The 26,161-nt window shown below is 24.5% G+C and overlaps 2 protein-coding genes and 1 long non-coding RNA gene across 3 annotated transcripts; 1 reads left to right on the top strand and 2 right to left on the bottom strand.

Annotated features, from left to right (window-relative positions):
* Nucleotides 1-1,934: 1,934 nt before the first annotated feature.
* LOC135120301 (rho GTPase-activating protein 4-like) lies at nucleotides 1,935-11,918 on the bottom strand. The gene is made up of 15 exons (XM_064044607.1): nucleotides 11,851-11,918; nucleotides 11,314-11,420; nucleotides 10,532-10,597; nucleotides 9,661-9,755; nucleotides 8,580-8,647; nucleotides 7,781-7,903; nucleotides 7,313-7,419; nucleotides 7,135-7,195; nucleotides 5,416-5,460; nucleotides 5,269-5,361; nucleotides 5,104-5,181; nucleotides 4,969-5,036; nucleotides 4,431-4,482; nucleotides 2,905-3,001; nucleotides 1,935-2,118 (listed from the first exon to the last, which is right to left on the bottom strand). The coding sequence occupies exons 4-15, from the start codon at nucleotides 9,744-9,746 to the stop codon at nucleotides 1,935-1,937; spliced, it is 1,062 nt and encodes a 353-aa protein (XP_063900677.1). The 5' UTR covers nucleotides 9,747-9,755; nucleotides 10,532-10,597; nucleotides 11,314-11,420; nucleotides 11,851-11,918.
* Nucleotides 11,919-17,875: 5,957 nt separating this feature from the next.
* LOC135120306 (uncharacterized) lies at nucleotides 17,876-18,495 on the top strand. Its single transcript, XR_010278563.1, has 4 exons — nucleotides 17,876-17,926; nucleotides 17,987-18,082; nucleotides 18,138-18,333; nucleotides 18,384-18,495. It is a non-coding gene; the product is annotated as an uncharacterized LOC135120306 (long non-coding RNA).
* Nucleotides 18,496-19,220: 725 nt separating this feature from the next.
* LOC135120300 (neuronal-specific septin-3-like) lies at nucleotides 19,221-22,773 on the bottom strand. The gene is made up of 14 exons (XM_064044606.1): nucleotides 22,689-22,773; nucleotides 22,552-22,597; nucleotides 21,829-21,963; nucleotides 21,617-21,692; nucleotides 21,030-21,136; nucleotides 20,723-20,812; nucleotides 20,501-20,647; nucleotides 20,344-20,452; nucleotides 20,185-20,267; nucleotides 19,951-20,054; nucleotides 19,755-19,835; nucleotides 19,500-19,574; nucleotides 19,310-19,440; nucleotides 19,221-19,251 (listed from the first exon to the last, which is right to left on the bottom strand). The coding sequence occupies exons 1-14, from the start codon at nucleotides 22,704-22,706 to the stop codon at nucleotides 19,221-19,223; spliced, it is 1,233 nt and encodes a 410-aa protein (XP_063900676.1). The 5' UTR covers nucleotides 22,707-22,773.
* Nucleotides 22,774-26,161: the final 3,388 nt, after the last annotated feature.

Genomic DNA, 26,161 nt, shown 5'->3' with positions numbered 1-26,161 from the left:
AGTTAACTTATAGCGGAGTGAAGCTCTAAACATTAACTATAAATAAAGTATGGCCTACTCACATTGAGAAAACAAAAGTAGTATGTGTTTTTTATTATTACAAAAAAAAAAATAATAGTTTGCTTTTGTTTTAACGAAAGCAACAAACATTTTAACTTTGGACATATCAAAATATCAGAAAATCAAAGTTACTACAAACAAAAACACGCACTTTTTATACAAATTTTATTTAGCAACAAGTGTTTTTGCTATAAACTTTTAGATATATTTCCGCAAGCATTTATTTGTACGTCGAAGAAGAGATTCTGCTTAAACTAGTATAAACCAAATGTTTTTGTAAAACGCCTTAATTTTATTATTTGCTATCTACCAGTTGATTTAAAGATTTTTACGTTATTAATAGCCTTTTTCAAATTATCTTTCTAAAAATGCAACTTTTCAATCAAAAGGTCTTACTTATAACAAGGTTTAATGCTAATAGAAGCGTTCTTAAATTATAGCGTTTTTTAAATCTTTGCAGTTACTACTCTTCTATAGTAGAGCCTTCTTTATGTTGTGCTTCCTTATTATCAAAAGAAACGTTTCCAGCTTTGTATCGATAATTAAATTATTTTTAAAAATCATTCATGGCCTTTTATAAATATTGTCCTATAAGCTAAGCTTTAATTTTCTTGGTGTTTAAAAAAAAAACTTTGATCGATTACTTTTTATTCTGCGTATCGTTTTTAGTAAAACCTTCAGTTGCAAATTAGATTAACTATTATTAACAATTGACTATATTTATTAAAAACAAAAGGGTGGGGAGAATTATGTTATAAATGCATCTATTAGAAATCTTAATATGATAATAACCAACAGCTCTAATAATTTAAGATGACTCTTTCACACTTATAAATATTAACAAAGCTTAATGTTTAAGCTTTCATTATATACATATTCTTTAGATAATAATTAAAGCAGGTTGTTAAATATTATAACATTATAATATTATGTAGATAACATTTATTATTAGTGAAGTTGATGATTTCGCAATTGGAGATGAGTAAAATTTTTAAACTTTTATAAAAATTTGTAACAGGTGTGAGTTTTGAAAAAATACTTCAATGGTGTTAAAAAGAGATTCACTTAACGCTTCAAGTATATTAATTTCGTAAAAATGATCTGCTTAATTAAAATAGAATATCTTCAAAAATTTCGTCCATAAAATAGCAGGTGTGAACAATGGAAAGATACTAATATGGTGCATAAAGAAATCTTAAAAGTTTCAATTTTAGAGTTATAGTAAAAATCTAGTAGAAGCAACAAACGAAATCTTAAACAATTTTTAAACAACTACAAAATTCACTGATTGTTATTACAAAAAAAAGATTTGAAAGATAACGAATAACTGATCCTATAAAACAAAACAAAGAATCCATTAAAATATAGAATTGAAAAAACTCGCAACTCTATTAAAGCTTAGCTTACTTAAAGGCTGCAAATAACCAATATAGTCCCACACTAAGGAAAAGCTGCCTTAACATTTATTTGAAAACAATAATAGTACAACCCTATTGGAAATGCTTTTAGCAAACATAATAATTTGTATAATACTACCAAAAAATCTTTAATTTGTACAATAATATTAATAAAAGTGCACAAAGGGATAAAAAACTAAAATTAAAAATTAAAAAAATATTTTTCAAAAAATTTAAAATGAAACCACTATAAAAAATATAGGACTCGTGCGTTAAAAGTGATTTTTACTCAGAAGAGGATATATTTTATAAATTGCGATAAAAAATTTAAATTTATTAATTAATCTACCATTAAATTAAATGCCTAAGAAAAATAAAAATATATATTACATAATAAAAATCTTAATCAAAAAAAAAAAAAGAAGTTTACCCATAAAATTGTTTAATTTTTTAATAAGTATCGATAAACTGAAAAAGCTAGCAAAAGTCCGAGAAATTTAAAGGAACAACTTTGAAATCGTCTTGAAAAATTTGGGGATATTCTTTAATTAAGCAAATCACTAAATTTGTAGAAAGCCCCAAATTTGGCTGAAAAACCACCGCCAAATTTTCAGCGGGCATCATATTTTTAGCTGAATTCAGATGTACAAGATGCAAATGCCTGAAATTAAAATTAAAATTTAGATAAAAAAATTATACGATAAATTTAATTTTTTAGTGTTTTTTATTAAAAAAGTAAATTTAAGTAGATTATTAAATAACTTTATGAATTTTAAAAAAATAAAAAAAAAGGAAAACTAACAAAATCTAAATGGAATAAACAGTCTAATAAAGTAAGATGGCATAATACTTTTTATATATCACAATAAAAAAAATTAAGACTCTAAAAATATTATATAATAGTAAAATGTATTATAATAACTTAAAAACTATTTATTAATGAGAAATAAGAATCGCCCATGAAAAAAAAAATTAAGCTAAATCATTGAACATTTCGAAAAAAAACCGCATTTAAAAAATATAAAATGTAGAGAAAAGGTAGAGCACAAAAAAAATAATAAAATATTTACTGCTACTTTAATTCAAAAGTATTTCTTATTGTTAATTATTTTCTTGAAACAGTTATAATAGAATTTTACAAAAATAGTGATCAGGTATAAAAAACGGATTTAAAATAAGAAAAAAATATTTATAATAAAAACTGAAAAATAAACTTCTACAAATATAATTACTAAATATTTAATTTTATGATTTAATTTATACATTATTATAAAATATTTAGTATTTAAAAAAAAATTAAGCAAAAACAGTGAACAGGTATAAAAAAACAATATTTATAAAAAATATTTAAATTATATTTATTAATTTGAATATTTAATAAATTTTTAAAAAATAATTCTTTACTTTATTCTTTGCTAATAGTAATAATAATAATAATAATAAAAACCTAAACAAAGCACGAAGGAGAAGTAAATTTCCTGGCGGTAATTCTTTTACTAAAAGGTTCAGAGCGCCAATCATCTCATCGGAATCGACTTCCAATTCTAATGAAGATATTATTTATTTTTCGCTAATTTTTAAGGCGTTTTACTTTTATGATTTCGTTATAAAAAATTTTATTTAAAAACAATAAAAAATAACAATAATATTAATAATATTTATAAAAATTTAAAAATAAAAGTTATTTTTATTTTATTTTTTATAGAGTAAATCTACTCTATAAAGATTTATCATTGGTACAATATTATTATATTTTATGATATTTAGTATTTTTTTATTGTTACCTTACTTATAATTTTATTTATTTAAACCATTATTACTTTTTATTATTATTTGTAAAAGTTTATTTAAAAATAATTATATTTATAAATAATAATTACTTAATTGTAAATAACAAGATATAAAAAAAAACATATTTTTATTAATAGTTTACTTATAATTTTATTTATTTATATTATATCTATTACTTTATAATTATTTTAAAAGTCTATTTAAAAATATTTATACTAATCATTTTACTTATAATTTATTTTATTAAAAAAAATTTATTACTTTTTTATTGTTATCTTGTAAAAGTTTATTTAAAAATAATATACTTACTAGTATTTAGTTATAATTTTATTTTTTTTGAAAAATACTTATTACTTTATTACTATATTATAATAGTTTATTAAAAAATTACTATATGTATTTTTAATAATAGCTACTAAATAGTAATTAAAAAAAAAGTACACTACTTTATTAGTTTTTTACTCTTTCTTTATTTATATAATATTAATTACTTTACTATTAATTTTAAAAGTTTATTAAAAATGATTATTATATTTATTTATTATTATTTTAGTATAATTTTACTATTATGTAAAAGTTAATTATAATTCTATTTATTATTAATAATTTATAGAAAAAGAAATAATGAAAATATATAAAATTTATTATAATTATACTTATCAATATTTATTCGATATATATTTATAATTTTATTACAATTATATTATAAAGTTTATTCAAAATAATTATTATTATATTTTAGTATTATTTTGGTTATAATTTTATTATTATATTGTAAAATTAATTCTATTTATTATTACTATTATTAAATTTTTTAATAGTAATTAAAAGAAATAAAATATAGATATATAAATATATTATTATCCTACTTATAATTTTTTTTATGTAATAAATAGTTATTACTTTATTAGTATTATACTGAAAAAGTTTACTTAAAAAAATAATTATAGTTATTATTAATATTTATAAATAGTTAAATTAAAAAATACAAAAATTATATTACAACTGTTTTTAAGGTGAATCTACTCAAAAAAAAAGTATTAAAAAATATAAAAAGTAAATAGTTGTTTCTTATTATTTTTACTCTCTATTATTATTGATTTACTTTTTATTATATAGTGTATTATATTATATTACTATTAAAAAAAAAACAAATAATTGATACAAAAAAAATTGTTTAACCTTTTAACTCGCTTAACTTCGAAGTTGGAGGAATAAAAGGTTCGGGAATTTCCTTAGAAAAATACGAAAAAAAAAGATGAAATTTTCTTGAATGTTTTGTTCATGTAAAAAATTGATCATAAAAAGTTTTTATGTTAATCTGTTATAGCCAATAAGAATCTCTTATTAGGGTATTAAAATTTCCTAACAGGCTCGCTACTAACTTTACAGCTTTCCATTAAAAAAACACATACTATTATTGGACCAATAAAAGAACTATTTATAAAAAGTTTTTATTTTGATAATCTGGAACAGCCGATAAAATCTTTTATACCAACTTTACTGGTTTTTATTAAAAAACACGTAAAAGATTGTTTGGCCAATCAATAGCAAGAAAGACAAGAAAAAAAAAATAGAAGTTAACTAGAGGACGATTTTTTTCATTCAATATATTTAACAAATAAAAATCAAAAAAATTTTAGCGCTTAATAATTCTAGACGTAAACAAAAATATAATGAAATAAACTTTTTAATCAAGCTACATCAAGAATAGTTTTACTCTGTAAAAACATTTCACCACACCAGCAACGTTGTGCGCTGTGATACTCTGAAAGTTGGGAACTTCGCCTTTTTTTGGGAATATATGATTAGCGCACGAAATATAGTAAAAGACGTGGGCCAATCAGAATTATACCCCGTTGAAAGGAATCACGTATATTTTTCATTTTTAAATGGCCTCCACTTATTCTATAGATTCCCTGCAAATTCAGTCCTTAATAATAAATGAATTAAAATAACAAACAAAATAATGAAAATATATAAAAATAGTGTAAAATAATGAAAATAAAAAAACATGTACCAAAAGTCTCTACATAGGAAAAACATAATAGCAACGGCGCAGGCAAAATTGATCCGCTGTGCGTAGCATCCGCTATTAGCGCGCCAAATACGCCTCAAAATAATAAAATTAGCCATGCAAGTTTTTTAGTGCAATATGAAATATTACCGAGTTCGTAGGGGTCTTGCTTTTCTAGCGTGGACGGAATCGCGGCTAATTGAATAAGAATTTATTGTAAATAATAATAATAAATAACATAAAAAAGTTTCTATTTATAATCAAATAGAAAAAGATTCACGAAAAAATATGAAAGTATACTCGAAACTATACTCCACTTATTTTAATGAAAGTTTTATATAATATTATGAAAATAAAAGAAAAAAATTATCACAAACAATAAAAAAAAATTAAAAAATATTATAAAATAATAAATAAAGTTAGATAAATACAATAACGAACGACAAAAATATAACAAAAAGAAAAATTTATTAATAATAAAATAAAAATTAAAAATGAAAAAAAATTATGATTTAAAAAAATTTTGAAGAAGTTTTATAATAAATATAAAAAAAGTAATAAAAATAAAAAAAAAATTATGAATATGAAAAAGAAATAAAAATTATACTAAAAAAAATAAATATAAAGAAAATACATAAAGTAGTAAAAAAGAAATAAATAAGTAATAAATAAGTAATTAAAAAAATATAAATAAAAATAATTATTATACTCAAATATAGATGTAAAGAAATAATAAAAGTAATAGAAAATACTTATATAAGGAAAGTTCATCACGTTAATTGTAGAAATATTATTGAAAAATTTACTATAAATAAAATAAAAAATAAATAAAAAATTTATACAAGTTAAAAAAAAGTAATAAAAACAAGAGAAAATAATATTATCTAAAAAAAAAATAAAAATAATAAAGATTTTATTATTTTATTTTAAAAAAGTAATAAAAAGTATATTTAATAAAAAAAATTAAAAAAAGGATAAAAAAATATATTTAAAATATAAATCAACCTAAATATTTATATATATATATAAAAAAGTAGAAAATGTATTTAACAATAAATAATATATTTATAAAAAAATTCAAAAAATTATTCTAAAAATAATATTTATGTATAATATATAGAAATAAATTTATACTAAAAAAAATTGTTAAAAATAAATATAAAAAAGTTTAATAAATTATGCTTAATGAAAAATATATTATAAGAAATATATAAAAAAAATATATAAAAAAAGTTTAAAAAAGGTACTAACGAAAATAGAAATGAATATTATTTCTAAAATTATATATATATAAAAGTTTAATAAAGAATTATATTACAAAATTAAAAGTAAAATAATATTCAAAAAAAAATAATAATAAATAAATAATATAAAAAGTTTACTATTAAAAAAAAATAGAAATAATATTATAAAAATAAATATGAAAATAAGTTTAATACGTTTTAAAAAAAAAATAATAAAAATTATACTATAAAAAATTATGAAAAAGTCTAATAAACGGTTTTAAGAAAATAAAAATAAACAAAAAATTTTAATACAAAATTTAAAAAAAAAATTAAAAATAAACGCATAAAAAGTTTAATACATTTCAAAATAAAAAAAGTATAACATAAAAATGAAAAAATAATAAGGCGAAGTAGTAATGAAGCAAAACTAAACTACGAAAAGACTGGCGCATAATTTGAAATAAAGTTAAATGTTTGCGGGAAGAGGCTGTAAAAAGAGAAACCCATGAATACAAAAAATTCACTAAATCACCAATAAACAGCAGTATTTTAGCTATAAATGTTAAAAGGACCCATTATTGCCCATTTTTGTAAGGGGGTCTTCTGATAGCCAATGAAAATATAAAATACAAAACGCAAAAACCGTGAAGCGAATGAAGCGAAGAATAGGCGGTGGTTTTTTTCGGGAACTTCTGAAGGTTTTTCTAATGATAATAATTATTATAAAAAATACTGAAGCAAAACTTTTGATGAATAATAAATATATAAAAAGTAGAATGAAAAAAACAAAGCGAAATTTTAATGAATAAAAAAAAAGTAACCTCCGTCACTGAAAAAAAGTTTTTATCTGTCCGAGTTGGTGACAGCTGTTTGGCAGTGTCACTTCCAATAGAAGGCATGCTTTTTTGGCTCTTGTCTAAAGAATATACTTAATGCAGACAATTAAAAGAATTATATAGAAAGAATAAAACATATTTACATTAAAAGGTTAAAAATCTCTTTAAATAAAAACAATAAACAGTAAAAATGATAAAGTTTATAAAATAGTAAAAGTATTTATAAAGAAAAAAAAGGAAATATACTTGCAAATATAAACGTATTTGTATAAAAATAATAAATATAAAAAGTAATCAAGTTGATAATAACATTTATTTTGTAATTACAATCTATTAAAAAATAATAAATGTATATATGTATAATAAAGAAAAAAGGATAAATATACTTGAAAGTAAAAATAATATTAAATATAAACAATAAAGTTTATGTTAATAATAATAATAGCAAATTACAATAAGAAAGAGGATTACGAAGAGTTTTCGTTATTTTCTTTGATAATCTCGTAACGAGATTATTTTTTTTGGGGTGAATTTCAGTAGCAACCATCGGAGGTTGCGCAGAAAGTAATAAAGTTTCTAATAATAATAAGTAACATTTGAAAAATTGTGGATCGAGTTTGATAAAAAGTAAAACTCGGCGTTCAAGTTTTTTAATGAAAAAAATCAAATTTCTTGATTAAAAAAAAAAATAGATTATTTAAATATTTATTATATAAAAAAAGTTAATAAAATTTATTAAATAGTAAAACTTCTTGATTATTATCAGAAATAATTTTATCATATTTAATATAAAAAGTCAAACAAGTTTTATTTAATACTGCTCGATACTAAAATATATAATTCAAATTTGAATTCATAGAAAAAAAAGTTTGCAAGTTGGCTAAAAAGTAAATTTACTTTAGAACAAGTTTTAATAAAAAAAGTAAATCGTCTCGTTTACGATAAAAAAATAAATTAAAAACTTTTTAGTAATAAAAAGAAAAATAAATAAAGAACAAAATATAAAAGAAAATAATACTTTCGACAATTTCAATATTATTATTACTAAAAAAAAAAAATACATGAATAAAAATAAATATAAAAACTTTACTACTATCATATATTTCTCATATAGTAAAATGTAAAAACTCATCATTAACCTGAAAATAAAATAATATTTATTTTTTATTATTTATTGTTATTAATATAATCTTTATCAAAATAGTAAAAAATAAAGTAAATTACACTCGTAAAGAGTTACAATAAAAAATACCGGCGGGGCAGCAGCCCGGACAATCCCAGATGCCCAACACCTTGATATTGCCAGCAGAATCAGTAAAACTATTGAAGATATATGATTGGTCGTTAGAAATCCAGTAAAAAACTTTATTACTTTTATGTCTTTGATTGGTAGCGATTAAAGTAAAGTTTATTCATAAAAGTTTTGTATGGAATTTATTGAGTTACAATTTATAATGTTTTTAGATTTCATTTTTATTATAAACGTCGTTATTATTATAAAAATAAGTAAAAAGGAAATTTACAATAAATATGATTTGCGCATAGATTTATTATAAGTAAAAATATTAATCGCGTTATATTAAACAATAATTATTAATAATAAAAAATAACAAAAAGGATTAAAAAAATATTATATCAATAAAAAATTTTGAATTATAATTAAACAATAATTTGTTAAAGTATAAATCAAAATAAATAATAGAATTTAACAATTAAAAATAGTAATTAAGAATAAACAATCATAAAAATAATAACAAACATATTCATTACAATAATAATAATTATTAAAAAAAATATTTTTTCAAAAAGTATTATAAATAATAATTTATAAAAAAACGTAAATTATAAAATTAAAATTACTTTCAATAATTTTTTTTTATTTATAATAATAAAAGATTTTGATTTTCAATTTTCAATTTATATAAAACGTAAAAAATAAATTATTATTAAAAATGATTGACGCTTAAATTTATTACTAATAAAAATAAATTGTTTAATATTTTTATTATTAATGATAATTTAGAGTTCAAACAATTATAATGATTAAATTTTCTTAAGAATACTTTGAATTTTTAAATTAATTTCAGTAATTCACAAGAAAATTTATTTTATATATTTTTTACTAATTTTTTTTGTTTACAATAAAAAAAGATTTGATTTTTATTGAAATTATAAAATCAAGTAATAAGGAATTTATTAATAAAAGTGGTTCACGGTTAAACTTATTTTATGTAAAAATAATTTATTAATTATTATTAGAATTTATTAATTTTCTTTACTTTTCTAATAAAAATAAATATAAAACTTGTATTTTTATTCTTAAGCGCGTTAACCTCAACTGATAGTCATCTAAATTTTGATTATCCAATCGATTAAGCCGAGATAACGAGAATTGCAGAATGTGACGGACAAATAGCATACAAGACACCTTAAAGTGAATTTATAAAAAAAAACTGTAATAAAATAAAAAATATTAACCACAGCACAAGATAATTATAAAAAAAGGTATGAAAACTAAATTATTTGAAGTAAATTCTGCTAATTATTAACTTTTTTTTATAAATTATAATATTTACAACAAAAATGAGAGTGTGACGAAAGAGTGTTAAATTATAAAGAAATCTACATGAAAGGAAATCTGATAATAAACTGCATAACAAAATACGAAGTAGACGAAAAAACAATTTGAAAGAAATGCTGGAAAACTTATAGTTATAAATTTATAAACACGTAAATAAAGTTTTTTTTATTTGCCATTTTTATTTTTTATTTTTTTTGCTTTAGTACTTAATTTTAATTTTTAAAACTAGATAAAATTATAAAATCTTCCAGAAATGAAGGATGAAATCTAAATATATAAAGAAATCAACAAGATAATGACTAATTAAACCGCAGAGCAATATCTGAAGTAGACAAGAAATCATTTCTATAAAATGCTAGAAAAATTAATATGTAAGTAGTAAAATAATTTGATTAAACCTCATTAATAGTAAATTATAAACTTTGCAGAATGTGCAGAATGTGCAGAATGTGACGGACGAATAAAAATTTATAAGTTAATTAAAAAATAATAAAACTCAAAGTATACCAGAATTCCATTTAAAAAGAATAAATTTTTTTAAAATCCCGCATATAAAAATTCAAATTTACTTTTTACGATAAAAAAAAACAGAAATGCATAAAAATAGCAGAATTAAAGAAAACCTCCACAACGACTGTAGCTGGAGTCCCCTTAAAATTAGATTCAATTTTCAAGTTTCTTCTTTCGGCCTATAAAAGCAGTAATTATTAAAATCTTAATAAGAAAGATTTTCGAATTTTTTTAAACCCTTTTTACTAAATTTATAACTTAAACTAAATTCATTCGTGGCTTAATTAAAAATTTTAACTTAGAAATTTAACGGTGTTAAAAAAAATTATATTTAGTCTTTATAAGAATCTAACAAAAAGTAAAAATTAAACTTGAAGATTGTAATTTGAGTATATTAAGTATTATATAAATATATAATCTACCATTGACTCTTAAAAGATTATAATAAAAATTTTCAATCTTACATAGTTTATATTAATCAAGCCCTTTAAAATTTATATTATTGTTAATAATATTAATAGTACACTTATTATTATTACTATTCTTTTCTATTTAATTTTATTTAAAAAAACTACAATTAAGTCATAGTTTCATATTTATTACTGTTATTACTATATAAATTTTTATTATCACATTTTTTATAAATATTATTACTTTTTTATTTATAGCAAATAAAATATTATATAATTTACAAATTAAGAAAAAGATATTAAGTTTGTCCGTCATTTTTAAAAATATAAGCAGAATAAAATCTATAGTTGATTAAAAAAAAGAAACTAATAAATAATTAAAAGTAAAAATCTTAACTATAAATTTCCATCTTATAATTTACTTAAACAATTATAGTAAAGCCGGAGAATAAATTTATTTATAAATCAGTTGAATTAGAACGAACGTGACAAGAATGTTCACACAAGTAAAATCTAGAACAACAATCTTCAAAAGAGCCAGAAGATCTCGATAAAAGCGGACTTTCGTCAGGTGAAAAAATTCTCTCTTCAACTGTAGAACAGATTAAGGAGGATAAAACATTTTTAAAAATTAATAAATTTATAAATTTAAAAAGTTATAATTTAAAAAAAAAGTTGTAAAGATAAATTGTGAAGAAATTTTCTCTACAAGCGGGAAACAGAATATTTGAAAAATATAAATAGTTAAAAAAATTTAAAAAAATTAATTATAAAAACAATTATAGTATGCGATTATTTGTAGAAGTTTATAAATAGTAACGTTGAGTATTTTTACAAAATATTTAAAAAAAATTAAATAATTTAATAGATTTTTAAATAAAAATGTATTGTGTAAAATGTTTATTATTAATGAAATCGAACGTTTTTTTAGTAATTATTTTGAGAGGAAATTAATAAGTTTAAAAAACATCCTAAAAAAAATAATTTGAAGACTAAAATGTGATAAAAACTTTTTTTATTACCACATCCTTGACGAATCCAACGCAAAGAAAAAGAAGTGAAGTTTATATCCGCGCTTAGAAGATTTGAAAATAATAAAAATAGTTCCCGAGTAGTGATTGATGAAGGCAATAACATTGAAAACTCTACGTGCTAAATACATTTGACTAGTAAAACTCTTATAACTTGCAAAAGAAATTTAATAAGAAAAAAATAATTTTTAAAACTTATTAAAAAAGATTTAAGTAGAAAAAATATTACTAGTAAAACTCTTGAAAACAAAAAAATTATGGAGGAAATTATAAATTAGTAAAACTCCCTAAAATTACAGAACAATTTAAGTAAAAAATTTTTTAACTAGTAAAAGACTTATTACTTTGAAAAAATCCTTAAGTAGAAAAAAATTAATCAGTAAAACTTTTATTATTTAAAAAATTAGAAAAAATTCAATTAGTATATATTTTTATTACATAAAAGTTTTAAGTAAAAGGAAATCTGGGAATACAAGTTGCAAGAAAATTACCGTAAAATAATTTAATTCCCCTTTTTTTGATATATATTTATTTAAAGAAGAAAAACGAGTGTAAAAGTGTGCACATTGGCAACTGTTAACAGTTGAAATAGAAAAAAAACTTGGCGCAAAATATAAATTTGCTGCCTTCCAAAAGTTGAAGGGAGTAGAAATAGTAGCTGAAATAATTTATTTAGGAAAAACTTTGTTATTAATAGAAACTCTAATGTTAACATATACTTGATCTTTTCAAAGTAACGGCAGAATCTTTTTTTTTTCCTTTCAAATCTTGCTGTGAAGATTGTTTATAGTTTCGCGCTTCCAAGCCCAATATTTTAAAACGCAACTTCGAAGCCAATTTCTTACTTTTTGCGTAAAATATATTTCTTTGTTCCAAATTATCATTCAACGATTTACTATACTTTGGGACTGCCGCAGAGGGCTCTACTGTTTCCTGCACAGCAGCCATTTTTAAACCAAAACAACGTTATCAATATTCTGTCCTTTTGATACTTAGCTAAAAGTCAAAAAGTAGAGCTCATTAAAAAAAGTATAAGAAAAAAGCTAAAGTTTTACCTTCTTTTACAGCTGAATGCCCTTCCACACTAAGAAAGACGCAAAAAGGCAAGAACCAAATACTTTTACAGCACTTTTTAAAATATTGGCCACAACTTTACTCTTTTCGTCATCCAATATAAAAGTTATGCGTTTTCTTATCGTCAAAGAGGTTTTTACTGCTCTTTTGAATTATTAAAACATTTATTGTACGTTTAAATATTTCATAAGGAAAATATTTTGGATTTTAATTTTAACCTTAGTAAACTTTAAAAGAAGTTTGGTTATTAATAAAATGTCTTTTAAGGGGGTAGCCTTAAACGTAACCTTTTATGCTTTACGAAACTCTGTGTGCACTATTCATCGGCAGCAGTAGTTCTTACAAAAGTTTTTATTTTATATTTCAATCTTTCAACCATTTTTTTCCAACTTTTCTAAAATATTAAAGTTACTAAAACCCACTTTATCTGATTTTTCAAAGAGATGTCCACTTTTCAATTTAACTTATTTAGTAAAGCTCTTTACAAGGTCAAAGATACCTTAATTAGCTAATTCATGCAAAGCTTTATTCACACTGTACTCAGTTACGCGTACTCTGGAAATTATTCCACTAACTTATAACTGCTATTATCTTTTACCTAAATATACTTCTTTTTTTACCAAAACAAAAAGGTTATCTATACTTTACACCAGAAGTTAATGTGTTGCCAATGAAATTAGTAAGAAAAAATTTTTGTTTGTATGCCCCGTTTATGCGTGCACTAAATTCGCTACAAAAGATTGCCTACTTAAAAAAAAGTTGTAAACTTGGCGCTTTATAGTTTAATTATAAAAAAGAGAATACCAAAATAATAAAAATTTTTTTTTAAATTCTTAAAATTCTACATGCGAAGTTAATAAAGGCTTCAAGTTTACGATAAACAGGTGTTATAATATATATATATATTATTTATTGGTCATTTATTATCATATAAACGTAATAACAGTTTTGTTACCAGGAGTATCGATTTTTTAATTAGAAAATTAGATGTTAATCAAGCCTACGTTCAATAATACTATAAATGAATTACCAAATCAATAAACTTAAGCAATTATTTAATCATTAAATATTTTGGAAGAGTCATTACTCATAAATTACTCTTCATACCAATATTGTGAATGAGTTAAACACAACGCTTGCCATGTTTTTACTAAAAATAAAATTCAACATGTAAATTCCATCGAATAGGTTTCTCCAAAAAAGAGCTTGACCACTTTGAAATAAGAAGTTTAGATTTAGAACCAATATTAAGGCCTAAACACATCAGGTTTACCAAAAAAGTTAAATTTAAAAAATGAAAACTACCATCTAAAGTCCCGTAAATATTATTGGAGCTGATATTTTTGAATTTGAAGAAAAAGATTTACAAGCACAATTTCTGTATATATATATATACCTTTTTAAACAGTTATACTATCTTATTCTACAGAAGGAGGGCTGTGTAAAAAAAAAAGAGGCAAGCATTATAGCCTAAAGGGTGATGGTTGATATGCTTTACACACATATGAATGCTGAGCGATAGAAGTAAATATATGAATAAGATAGTTACAAAGGCAACAATTTGATGTTTTCCATGACTTTTTAGAGATAAAGAACGGGAGACGAGCAAGGCCGAGCCACTCCACTTAAAATTGAAAAGCTGGTCAACTACTTTATATTACAGTAGCACAAACTTTTTTATGATACTTGCCCAAGCATATAACAGTAGTATTAATATAAAGATAAAACCGAAATCAAAGCCTAAATAATTAATGAACTTGAACTCTATAAATTACTTTACTTATTAACATAGATTATAATATCGGAAGAAATAAGAACTGATAGAAGCTCCAAACACCTTAACATTATGAGGAAGATATTGAACAATGGGGAGTAGCCTTGACAAAAAAGACACTAAGGCTCATCTCGGTATAATAAAAGCTAAAGAAGCTTATTCTCGATATGTATGAAGGCCAGAAGTATATTAGAACAAACAAAACAATGATTAAATGAATTCGTGGTACCGCTTTCATGAGTAACCAACTTTTTAAAAACTCCAATGATATATGCGGTGCAAAATGTTAAAGCATAAAATACAAGTTTTTAGTTTGTGGAAACCTCATATCCCGACCTATGAAGGATTTCTTATAGCAATACTTAATTTTTTTTAGTAAAAAAATACACCTTTCTAAATAAAAGAAAACATTTTTAATTGGTAAGTTCATATATTTTTTTATTTTTAAAAAAACAAGTATTTTTACTCGTCTGCAGCTCATGTTATATGGCACGAATCATTAAGGTTTGCAAATGTTAGGCTTCGTCTTAAATCGAGCTTTTACAATAATACTGCCTATTTATTAATTTCTTTTAACAAAGGGAAAGCATTTACTTTTGGAATACACAGCTTTTTCAAGAAAGGTTCTCTTCTTAAACACAGTTTACTCCGCAATAGTTCGATGTGGTTTAGTCAGGACTGTATAGGAACCAATCAGGGACAAAAAAGCCCGGATCTCTTTGTCCTCACTGCCTATTTGTCAAATATGTTTAATATAGTTATCAAGCTGGAACGGAATCCTTCTAACTATATTAAAAAAATTAGTTAAAATAGCATTAGTAATAAATTTTAAAAGCAGTCTATCGCATTAAGAAACATCGTTCAATTTTATTAGAAGGCGAGGATATTAGATTTTTAAAAAATGTAACTTTTAGTCGTATCTTATGAAATAAATGGTATCCGACAATTTTTTTTTCCCTAGAATTTTGTAAGGTAATCATGAGGGTCTTCTCTATTTATAACTATAATGGAGGTTACTCTGCTCAGCCTTAGTAAGTTATACTTATCAGTGTTCGTCAAAAACGCACAAGTTGAGACCTTTCTTGCTAAAAAGCTTGTCTACACCTCGCATTTTTAGCATTATTTGATCATAGTCAAAAAATTATTCTTGACCGAAATATATAGCCGAGAAAAATACAAAGTAGAGTGGTGCGAAATAATGCTACAAATATCAGCTTATAGAAATATTCGCGAGGATCAGTCCGGGAAATGCGAAATCCCCTATAGTTAAGGGTAGGCTGCTTAATGCACGCCGCTCTGGGACAGTAACTTTCTTATAATGTTGTACGACACACTTCCAAATCCGCATCTGCTGAGTTGTTAACAATATTTATCTTCAAGAGTTTTGCGTTTGAAACGCGAACTTCCCAAGGTCTTGCTCAATTCTGAATGAAAGTTTTCACACGGGAGTAGTTCTATGGGCGCCGGTAAACACAATTCCCTGGCATGTGTGCTACTAGTTCCACAATTAACTATAGAGAAGGCTTAAAATCGGATATTCAAAACTTCAGTTGCTAGTAGGAGGCAGAGACGGCGTGTACTCTTAGTTTTAAGCTTAAAATTAGTCTTCGCTTCGCGCACATTTTACCTCACAGAATGTTATTATTACCAAGAAATTGCTTTTTTACAAAACTTTTTAAGTTCTTAAAATTCGGCTTCTTTGCTGTGGTAGGTAATTCGTTAATAAGGCAATATTTAGTATTGGCTTCTCTTGAATGTTTGAAAGCTGATTTTATGGACTCACTCTATCCCACGGGATATGTAATATTGGGGTCTATATTTTTTGCTACTATTAAAGAGCAAAGTCGTTTATGCTCGAAAAGAGAAATTGAAGTTTCCTCTTGTTATATAATAAGGACCTCCCTTTAATACCTTTTTTGCTTATTTTCTTACTTAATATTATAAATTGGTTCATTTTAGAAAAAACTAAATATCAAGTTATGCCAGATACTAAAGAGCTGTATCGACGAGTAGGGTTGGTTTTTTTTCAATCTTCCAGCAGCTATATAACCCTTTAGCTCTTTCTTCAGCAGCTTTCACGGACCAAAGTTTTCGCGTATTTCATATATATTAGGCAATCTTATTTATTGATTATCCTAACGGGAATAGTTTATAAAAGTGAGGTATAAGTAGGTTTTGCGATTGGCGAGAGCTTATAAAAGAAGATCTACTAAAATTCATAAAAGGAAAACAGAAATACTCTGCGTACAAGCTATAGACTCTAAGATATGTAACAAATATAAGTATTTTTAATAAGACGCCAGCAAGAGGCTTCTGTCCTTTTGTCTTGTCACAGGCCAAATTAATAAATTTTATGTTCTTTTGGTATTCCGTAAGAGGCGCTCTAGTTAAATTTATATACCGTTGGGAACCTAAAAGACAACACAAACAATTTTTTATTACTATTATAAATCCAAAAGGCACCTGTAACCAAACATTTGATAAAAACACAAAAAGACTGACTTCCACACCGGCAAATTTTCATGTGGGCAATAAAAATTTATACACCAAAAGTTCAACACTATTTGATGACACCAAACAGGGTTTTAGTTATTAAACTTTTCAAATATATTATAAAGATTGCTTAACTTTGCTTCTACTTAAAAAAAAAATTAAAAAAATTACGTCTGACGGATTTAAGCTAGCATAGGCTCTATTACATTAAATTAAATGGCTAAATCTTGGAAGCTAAAAGTTACCATAACTATACTTTATATATGAAGTAACGCGCACAAGAAGAACTAAAATTTTAAAATGGTATATATATGTGTGTTTCAGAGTGAAAAAAAAATACATTTCTTAAAAGATAGTTAAGCGCAATTATGGCTTATATTGTTTTAACAAGTTTTTTGACATTTACATAAGCCCCATTTCTTGATGTATACACAAAATTACTAAAGCTATTACTATTTCAAAAAAAAATGTTAATATAATATTTCATTTACAAAATTTAAACACGTTTAGAGATTACTTTAAAAAGTACAATTCTTTATTATGAAGTAAAACTTAAATAATTCAAAAAGGTATATGTTTAAAAAGTAAATTGAAAGAAAAAATTGGTAGAATTTAAGTTACAATTTAGTCTTTTATTATCCGCCACGACACGTTTTTTATTTACCTCCTGCGCGTCGCTGGTTTATCGTTTTTAGTTTTTTTTTTCCATTGAAGGCGGTTTAGCTTGTATGTTTTTTGCTCTGTAGTTGCTTTCATGCTTAATCTACCCCTTCTATACGGTTACAGATTAAAAAAATAATCAAACATGACGGAATCGTACCAAGTTCTAGCCCAAAACTTTGTTAACTTTTATTACTCAAACTTTATTACTAAAAACTGGAGGTTGAAAGTTAAAGCTATTAACTTTTTTTTTAATGCTTTCTGTTATATATGACAGCCAACTGGGGAGTATCTTTCTCCCAAATTCCTTAATGACATACGATTCTAAAGAACTCTTGGGCACCGAGGCCATACTATCTCAGCTAAGCTCCTTGCCTTTTAGCAAAGAAGTGAAGTACAATCTTACTTTGGTTCAAGTACAACCTGGCCAAAGTCCAGAACTAATTCTTATAGCCGTTTTAGGAAGATTTCAGGTAACTTTCCGTTAATACTATTTACTGCTGCTGTTATTAGTCTTTCCTAGGATGGCCAAGATGCACCCATTGGATTCTCTCAATTTTTTCAACTAAAGAAAGAAAGTAATGGCTGGTTCTGCACAAACACTCTCTTTCATCTCCACTTTCACAACTGTTGAAGCTGTCAATAAAAATTTCGTAATTTTACCATCCGCATTTACCTAAATTATTTTTATCGTTATTGATTTTTAATTTACTGTTAATATAATAGTTTATACCTTTTTTTTAAGTTATAAAAAGTTATTAGACAGTTTACCAACTACAGACTTTTAAAGAATTTTTCAATAAAATACTATATACTTTTACTTTTATTGATATATGGAGATCGAATGCATCAGTTAAAATAATTATAAAAATCTGCAATTTACGACTTTTTCCAAATGTTCGTAATTATATATAAATTTATTAGTTACAAGGAAGCGATCTTTTTATAATATAAATTTTAAGAGTTAAATTTTTTTTATAACGTAATATTTTTATATTTTTATGTAAAAGTTTTTTATAATAAATTTATACAATTCGTTCAATTACATTTTTATTGAAATAAAGTGCTCACAACTATAGACAAGTATTACTGATGATCATATTAAAATTAATTACTCTTTAGTTGTTATATTTTTAATTTAAAATTAATTTTCCATTGCTAAGCTCTACTAAGTTCGTGCTTTCTTTAAAGATAAGCTAAATTATTCACTTCTTTTAGTATTCTTTACTCAAATTACCTTTTTTATATTATAATAAAAAAGATGAACGCAAGCCAATATCTTTTTGTAATTTGTTTTACTATACTTAAATAAAAAATAAATATAATTTTATTATGTTAAAAATCTTTAATGAATTTATATCTAGCTTCCGAGTTTAAAATGCTTTTGAAGCCTGCAAAGTTTATCATAAAAGCTTGAAGTCTTCAATAAAAGTCGTATAAAAATCTTACAAATAATTTTTCCGAAAAGATTCATAAAACAAAACTTTTGTGCTTTTTATAAGCCGAAGCATTTCGTTGCGGATCAGCATATCCCGCAGTAAAACAAAATCGCAGTGCTCTGGATTTTCAATTTCGGCCGTCTTTATTATAAGCGGTGTCCCATAATAATTTTTTTAATCAAAAATTAAAAAGACTGTACTCCCGCAGAACACTTCCTTATAAGTTTTCCTTCCTCGTAAGCATCACTGCCAATCACGGCGTACGGTATTCCTGCCTGTCCATTCAAAATAGATGCTTATTGGTAATTTTTTTTCATAAACTATAGAAATATAAGAACAAAAATAATCGTAGAAATGTCGAACAATTATAAAATTAAAAAAATAATCAAAGCTAAAGCTTAAAAAGAAATTTAGTCAAATAAATATAAACATTGAAGTTAACAATTTTTAACAACTTTTATAATCTCGAGCTCTTCACTGCTGTATTCATTTTTTGTATAGAGTGGGTAAATTTCAATTTGATGGTACCGCAAATCCTACATTTATTAATAACTTTAAAAAAAAACCTTTTTTAAATAAAAGTTCATAATAACCCTGCTTCCTTACTTTTTTAAAAAAAAGATTTAAACAAAAAGTCATAAACAAAATAACTTCGTTGATTCTTTTTTTGAAATCTGCAAGTTCATCGCGTGTTAACGTGTCGGCTTTGGCTATTAAAGGAATTATATTGCAAAAGCGGCTCAACCTTTTCAGCGCTAACACAAATAAATTACTTTAATGATAATAATATAAATAGTAATCAAAATAATAAAAGTTTAATTTGTATACATACTTAAAGTACTTTGAAAAAAATATATATATACAAAAACAATTAAGAGTATTTACCTTTAACATCGACTGCTTTCAAGCAGTGGCCGGTAGGCATCACAAAATACAGAAGGCAGTGCACACGTGTATCAGAGATGTAGCTGCGACAACGGCATAATAAACCAATAGGATTGGAGGAAGCAAGCAACAAAGTAATAAAAATTATGGAGTCATTACGGTTTGCGCTCAGGTTTGATTTCCTCTAGAAGATAACTTTCATATTGGTTGCAAATGTACTCCACTATTGGCTCCCAGCATTCGGAGTTGTCCACGTGGTCGGCAAACCCTGAAAAAAAAATTGGCCAACACTAAGTGACACTCGCTCGGAGGCCACCTGGAGTGTCTGTGATGGTCAGCTTGACTCGCACGCCTTTTTCTTCAATGACGTGCGCAACGGAGCGAATTGAAGTGGTTTGCGGAGGCCGAGGCGTAACCTCCTCGCTGCCCTCATCGTTGTCATAGTCTTCAAAATCATCAAAAACTTAATAGTTTCATTATTTTTTTGAAGCACTGAAAAAACTCAAAAAAATGTATTATAATGAAAAATAAAATCTACGATCGTCAGTCGTTGTATGTCTACTTTTCCTAGCAAACTCGCCTTTAAAGAGGGTATTAATAAAAGTGGACTTTCCCAGGCCACTCCGTCCTGAAGGTTTGAATAATAATAATAAGTTAATAAATAATTATAATGCCTTTTACTAATATTAAAGAAAGAGAAAATAAATAAAGCAACTAAAAGTTTTACAAAAAAGTATAGAAACAGAAATTAAAGGAAGACTTTCAGTCAATCGATTATCATAATTTTTATATCAACCACTAAAAAATGCGGCAGCAGTAATAGTGATGCGTACAATAATACTCACCAACAACCATAATATTATACTGAATTCCTTCTTTGCGAATTTCTTTAGAAAACTGTTCGGTGAGCAAATCGAAGCCTACCGGGCCGTTCCCTTTCGAGGTCAACGCTCTAATCAATATAATTTTTTTTTCATATAATTATAATAATAATATAAAAGTAGTTTAATATTCTTTAACGCAAGTAATAATAAAATAAATAAAGTTTACAATTCTTTTATATAAATAATAATATGAAAATAGTTCGATATTTTTTATAGAATTAATATTATAAAATAACTAAAGTTTGAAAAATATATGTATAATAGTTATAAAAATATTAAAATGTTCTTTTATATACTTAATATTAAGAAAATAAAAGAAAAATGATCGCTTATACTTAATTAAATAAAAAAAAATAACGCAAAAAATAAATAGTAAAAGTTTAACTAAACTTTTTGCAAACGAGTAAATAGCGTATCATAAAAAAATGTAGTTAAAACTTAAATCAGAAAAATGTCAAGTTATAGAATTAGTAATGAGAAAATATAAAATATACATGAATTATAGTTTTTCTTAAAAAAATAAATTAAAAAGTTGTGAACTCACACACCCCCACTGGAAATTTCTGCTATCTGTTAAGTAGGACAATACAATCGAGCGGTAAAGAGCATAATCGAGTTTCACGCCTGCTAAATTTTAATGAAGAAAAATAAGGAAAAAAAATCAGCTCAACTTTAACACGAAAATTAATCTAATTTGCATAAAAACAACGTGAAACGATTTAGCAGATTCACAACTTTTTATAGAAAATTTAAAAATTGCCTTCAATTTTTTTCAATGTTTTCTCGTTGTCCTCGAGGCGAAGTTTTCCAAACAGATTTAAAAATAATTCGGGTAAATTATCTCCAGAAATTTGCTGTTCTTCGTTACAGTATTCTTCAAAAGCTTTACAGAGCGCTATAAAGACAGCGAAACAATTGAAATCTTTAAAACATTATTAATTTATATTACAATAATAAAAAGTTAAAGAACAGCAAATAAATAATATCTGTTATAAGGAAATATATAATAGTAGCAGAATTAATAACTTAGATTTTAATAAAATCAAGAGTTTCATTTTTTATATTTTTTGTAGATTTTATATTAAATTTACAAAAAAAATTTAAAAGTTTAAAGAAAAAAGTTCTTTATTATATACTTAATTTTATAGAAATAATTACTTAAGATATTACTTTAAAGCTAAACTTGAAATAATTAAAAAAAGTTAGTTTACTTTTTAAAAGCTAAATAAAAACTTACCACAAATGTGCATCTACACACAAACTTTTTTGAAATAAGAAAACATAAAATTGAACATTAACAGAACTTAAAGCAAAATTATATAAAGTATAATATTACATAAAGTTAAAAAAAATTTAACTATATAGAAAAAATTAAAACACCTTTATATAAACTAAAACTACTAAAAGTAAAAAATATAAAAATTTTACTCTTTTATTTTATAAAAATATATATGAACATTCTTTTAAAGAAAAATAATAATACCTTCTTCATTTTTAAAGGAAAGTTCTATACATGGTACGGAGATATCCTGTGAAAAATTCATATTAAATAAGAGGAAAAGGAAAGAAGAACATTAAATTAATAAACAACCAAAAAAATAGTTTTTAATTATAATATACAATTTCTTCGGTAGGCATTGCGGTAGAAAAGAATGTAAACTAAATTTTTTTCAAAAGTCAGCTAAATAAATTTTTTATAAAAAACTTGTTAAAAAAAATTTAAAAGTAAAAATAAACAATGAAGTAAAACTATTAAAAGTTTTGAAGTTCAATACTTTATGTAAAGCAATAAACCCGTTATAATACTATAGAGAAAAACGTTAACTTTCAAGTTTCTTATAGTGGCAAAAGATAACAGTTTTTTTTAAAAAAATGAACAAACAGACTAAAAGGTTCCTTTTTAGGATAATTTAGTCCTTTTTTGTTTTTTAGATTGGAATAGTTCTTTAATTATTTCGTTTAACTCATTTCCATTAAAGTGTTTAGTGTTCGTCTTCTTTACTAAAAGTAGTTTTTTTAAAGAACGATTGTTACTATTCTTACAATGTTAAAAATTTTAAAATTGTTGAAAATTTTTAACTTTTTTTTAAATATGAAAAACTTATTACTGCCTTAAATTTGGTAAAGAGAAAAAGACCATTTTATTGAAGAATGAGTAAATTAGTCATTTTAACGGTTTAACTAAGAGTAAGGGAGATTAACTAAACTTTTTTTTTAAATAAAGAGATATACTTTGTTGCGCGTAAAAGCTGAGACACAACTAAAAAACAAAACCAGAATCTTTTCCCTTTTCACTCGGTAATGCACAGCCTTCTGTTTGTAATAGCAAATTGTATATTAATTTAACTCTAGAAGCCTACTTACTTAGTGTAACGTAATAGATAAAGCAATTTTAAGCGATTGTTATCCTATTGAGTTTAGAACAGCTTTATAAATAAAAAAATATATTATGCCCAGATAGTTGGAACACAAACCTTTGTGCCAAGGAACTTCGAGCTTACAGAGAAGGCATGCTAGACACGTATGAAGATAATAATAAAACCATGTCAGTGTCTGCTGTAGTAATTTTTTAAGTTCTGCTCCTACGCGGGCCATAATGGGTTTATTGCTGAAAAAATGACTTTGCATTTCGTAACAAATATGAGGAAATGCACAGTTGATCATTTTATATTTAGCATCCTCATTTCGTGCCCTGTTAAAAGTTTTCTGAATGTCTGAAAAATACTAGGACGGTGTATTTTTTGGAATTGAGGGTGTTAGTAGCGTTTTTCATCAAGCTTACGATTTTTTTAATGGCAGAACGGCTTCTTCAAAAACCTAACTAATAAGCTGAAATAAAAATTTGCAACCTTAAGAAAAAAATATAAGCTTGTGAGATTCTTTCTAGCGAAAAAGTATGCTTATTATAAAATTCTTAGCGCGCTTGTTCAGCAGAATGTTTTTAATATAAAACAGATTAAGCTATTTCCATTGTAATGATTAGGCATAAACAAAAATTAAGTTAATAAGCTCTACCTGTGTTAAAACGAATCACACAGTTTCATTTATTTTTGAATATTTACTTGTTTATTTTGCTTATCAATTATTGCAAATATACAGTCTCACAAACAAACTTAGAAGATAATTCACATTAGCCTGTGCATGTAGCTCCCTACAATAAAGTTTATGCTTTTGCTTCTAGCTGTTGGCTTCTTGCTAATTGCTTTGGTTAAGTTACCTCCAGTTAACAGTATGATAAAACAACGGCATCCACTGAGAGGAACAAGGGACCACAGGCCAGCAACTAGAAAGCAAAAGCCTACAACATTTCTTTTTTATTGTAGCATTGGCATACAACGGCCGGTCTTTTTACTAAAACCTTTAGCCGCTTAGACTGAGTCCTACGTTCTGCAGGGGCTGGAGCACGAGCGCAACCAGTGCTCGCCCGTTACAGAGCAATAACGACTGCCCCGAAGACTGAAAAACGACTACAATCACATCTTAAGATTAGGGTTTATATACATGTTTATGGTAATCTTACCAGTTATTACCTCCAATAAAAACGTACTAATGTTAAATTACATTAATTGATAAGCAACGTAAACAAACAAAGATGTAAATATGTAAACCGCATGATTAATTTTAACACTCCTTTTAACAGTAAATGTTTGCAGTAACTTTAAGCAATATTTTTAAATTTTCTGGCTTTTTAAGTCTTTAGTTTTAATTTTAGATTAGATCTCATCTATATTCATGAAGATTACCATTCTGGATGATGGGTGGACCCGCGCAGCCGAGAAATAGTAAAATGTGTTCTTGTATATGTGTATATTGTGTAACCTAGCTGCAGATAATTTTCGTATATTGTCAATACAAAATGTCAGCTTCTTTCGGAGCTTGCGTAGAAAGCAGGTTTAAACAGATTTTTAATCTTCCCAAAGTATTGTTGGAGGTCATTAAAAATTATATTGTATTTTTTAGAATCACATTTTGAAAGACTCCCAGTCCCCGAATAACGGTATAACTAATATTTTAAAGGTTAATTATTGCCAGAAGCCCTTCTTTTTATGTGTTATCTTTTTAAACGGCGTCATTTAAAGTTAAGCTCTTTGACGCAAAGAGAGAAATCAAGGAATTAAAGAGGGTAACCTATACAACCTTGTCGTAAAAGAAAGTCTTTTGTACGAAGAAATTAAAATAATGTTAAAAGATGATAAGAACCAATGAAAACGAATTTTATGTAAAAGATGCATAATTAACACAAAATAAACAAAAAATAAACAAATATGTAACTGCGTGATTCGTGATAAATAATTTTTATTATTGAAAAACAACTTTTTTTTTGTGTAATTAGCTGACTGACAAAGAACATTTTATTACCAATAAATTTAACCACCTTTTTGCAAGGGAGGTAACAAGTTTTTAGTAGGATGATAAAAAAAATTGCTGTTTTACTGCTCGAACCATAAAATAGATGAGCTTAACTATGGCCTAGCTTAATATTTGTTCATCTCCTTATATATATACAGTTTTCTGTAACACTGCTTGTACTTCAACAAAAAACTAAAGCGATTAAACTACTATTTAAATTTTTCTTATAGAAAAAGTGACAATTTTGTAAAATACAACCAATATTGGTTTAATTTAATATCTTGGGAACACACTGTGGTATAAAATGTCAGTAAGTTTTTACTAATTCTATAAACTTTGTATATGTTATTAAACCTAAACTTTTATTTCTAGGCTAATGCTAATAAACTAAATTACATTAATTATATACAAAACATACACGATATGGGAGTAAATTCTACCCCCAGTATTTGTTTAAGCAGCCTCATCAAAAGATTGTGGTACATACCTAAAATAAGAGTTTATACAATTGCAGCCTATTACGGAGAATTAAAAAATTGCATAGTTTTATAAAATGGTAAGTTAAAAAAAACCAATAAAGGCTTTTCTTTTTTAAAAAGCGCAAAATTGGTTACCTCATGGCTAAATATAGCAATTATAGGAAAATTAATAATGCTAAAGCTTGATAAGTCCTTCATATAAAAAATTGGTTGGCAAGCTTTAAGTGCACTATCTCTACAGATTAATGTAACGCTCGGAGGGGT

Source organism: Zophobas morio, unplaced genomic scaffold (assembly GCF_036711695.1).
Source record: "Zophobas morio isolate AGI-343-1 ecotype UQ-CSIRO unplaced genomic scaffold, CSIRO_AGI_Zmor_V1 ptg000373l, whole genome shotgun sequence".
Lineage (NCBI taxonomy): Eukaryota > Metazoa > Arthropoda > Insecta > Coleoptera > Tenebrionidae > Zophobas > Zophobas morio.
The sequence above is the reverse complement of the archived record's forward strand: the minus strand, read 5'-3'. Positions and strand labels throughout refer to the sequence as shown.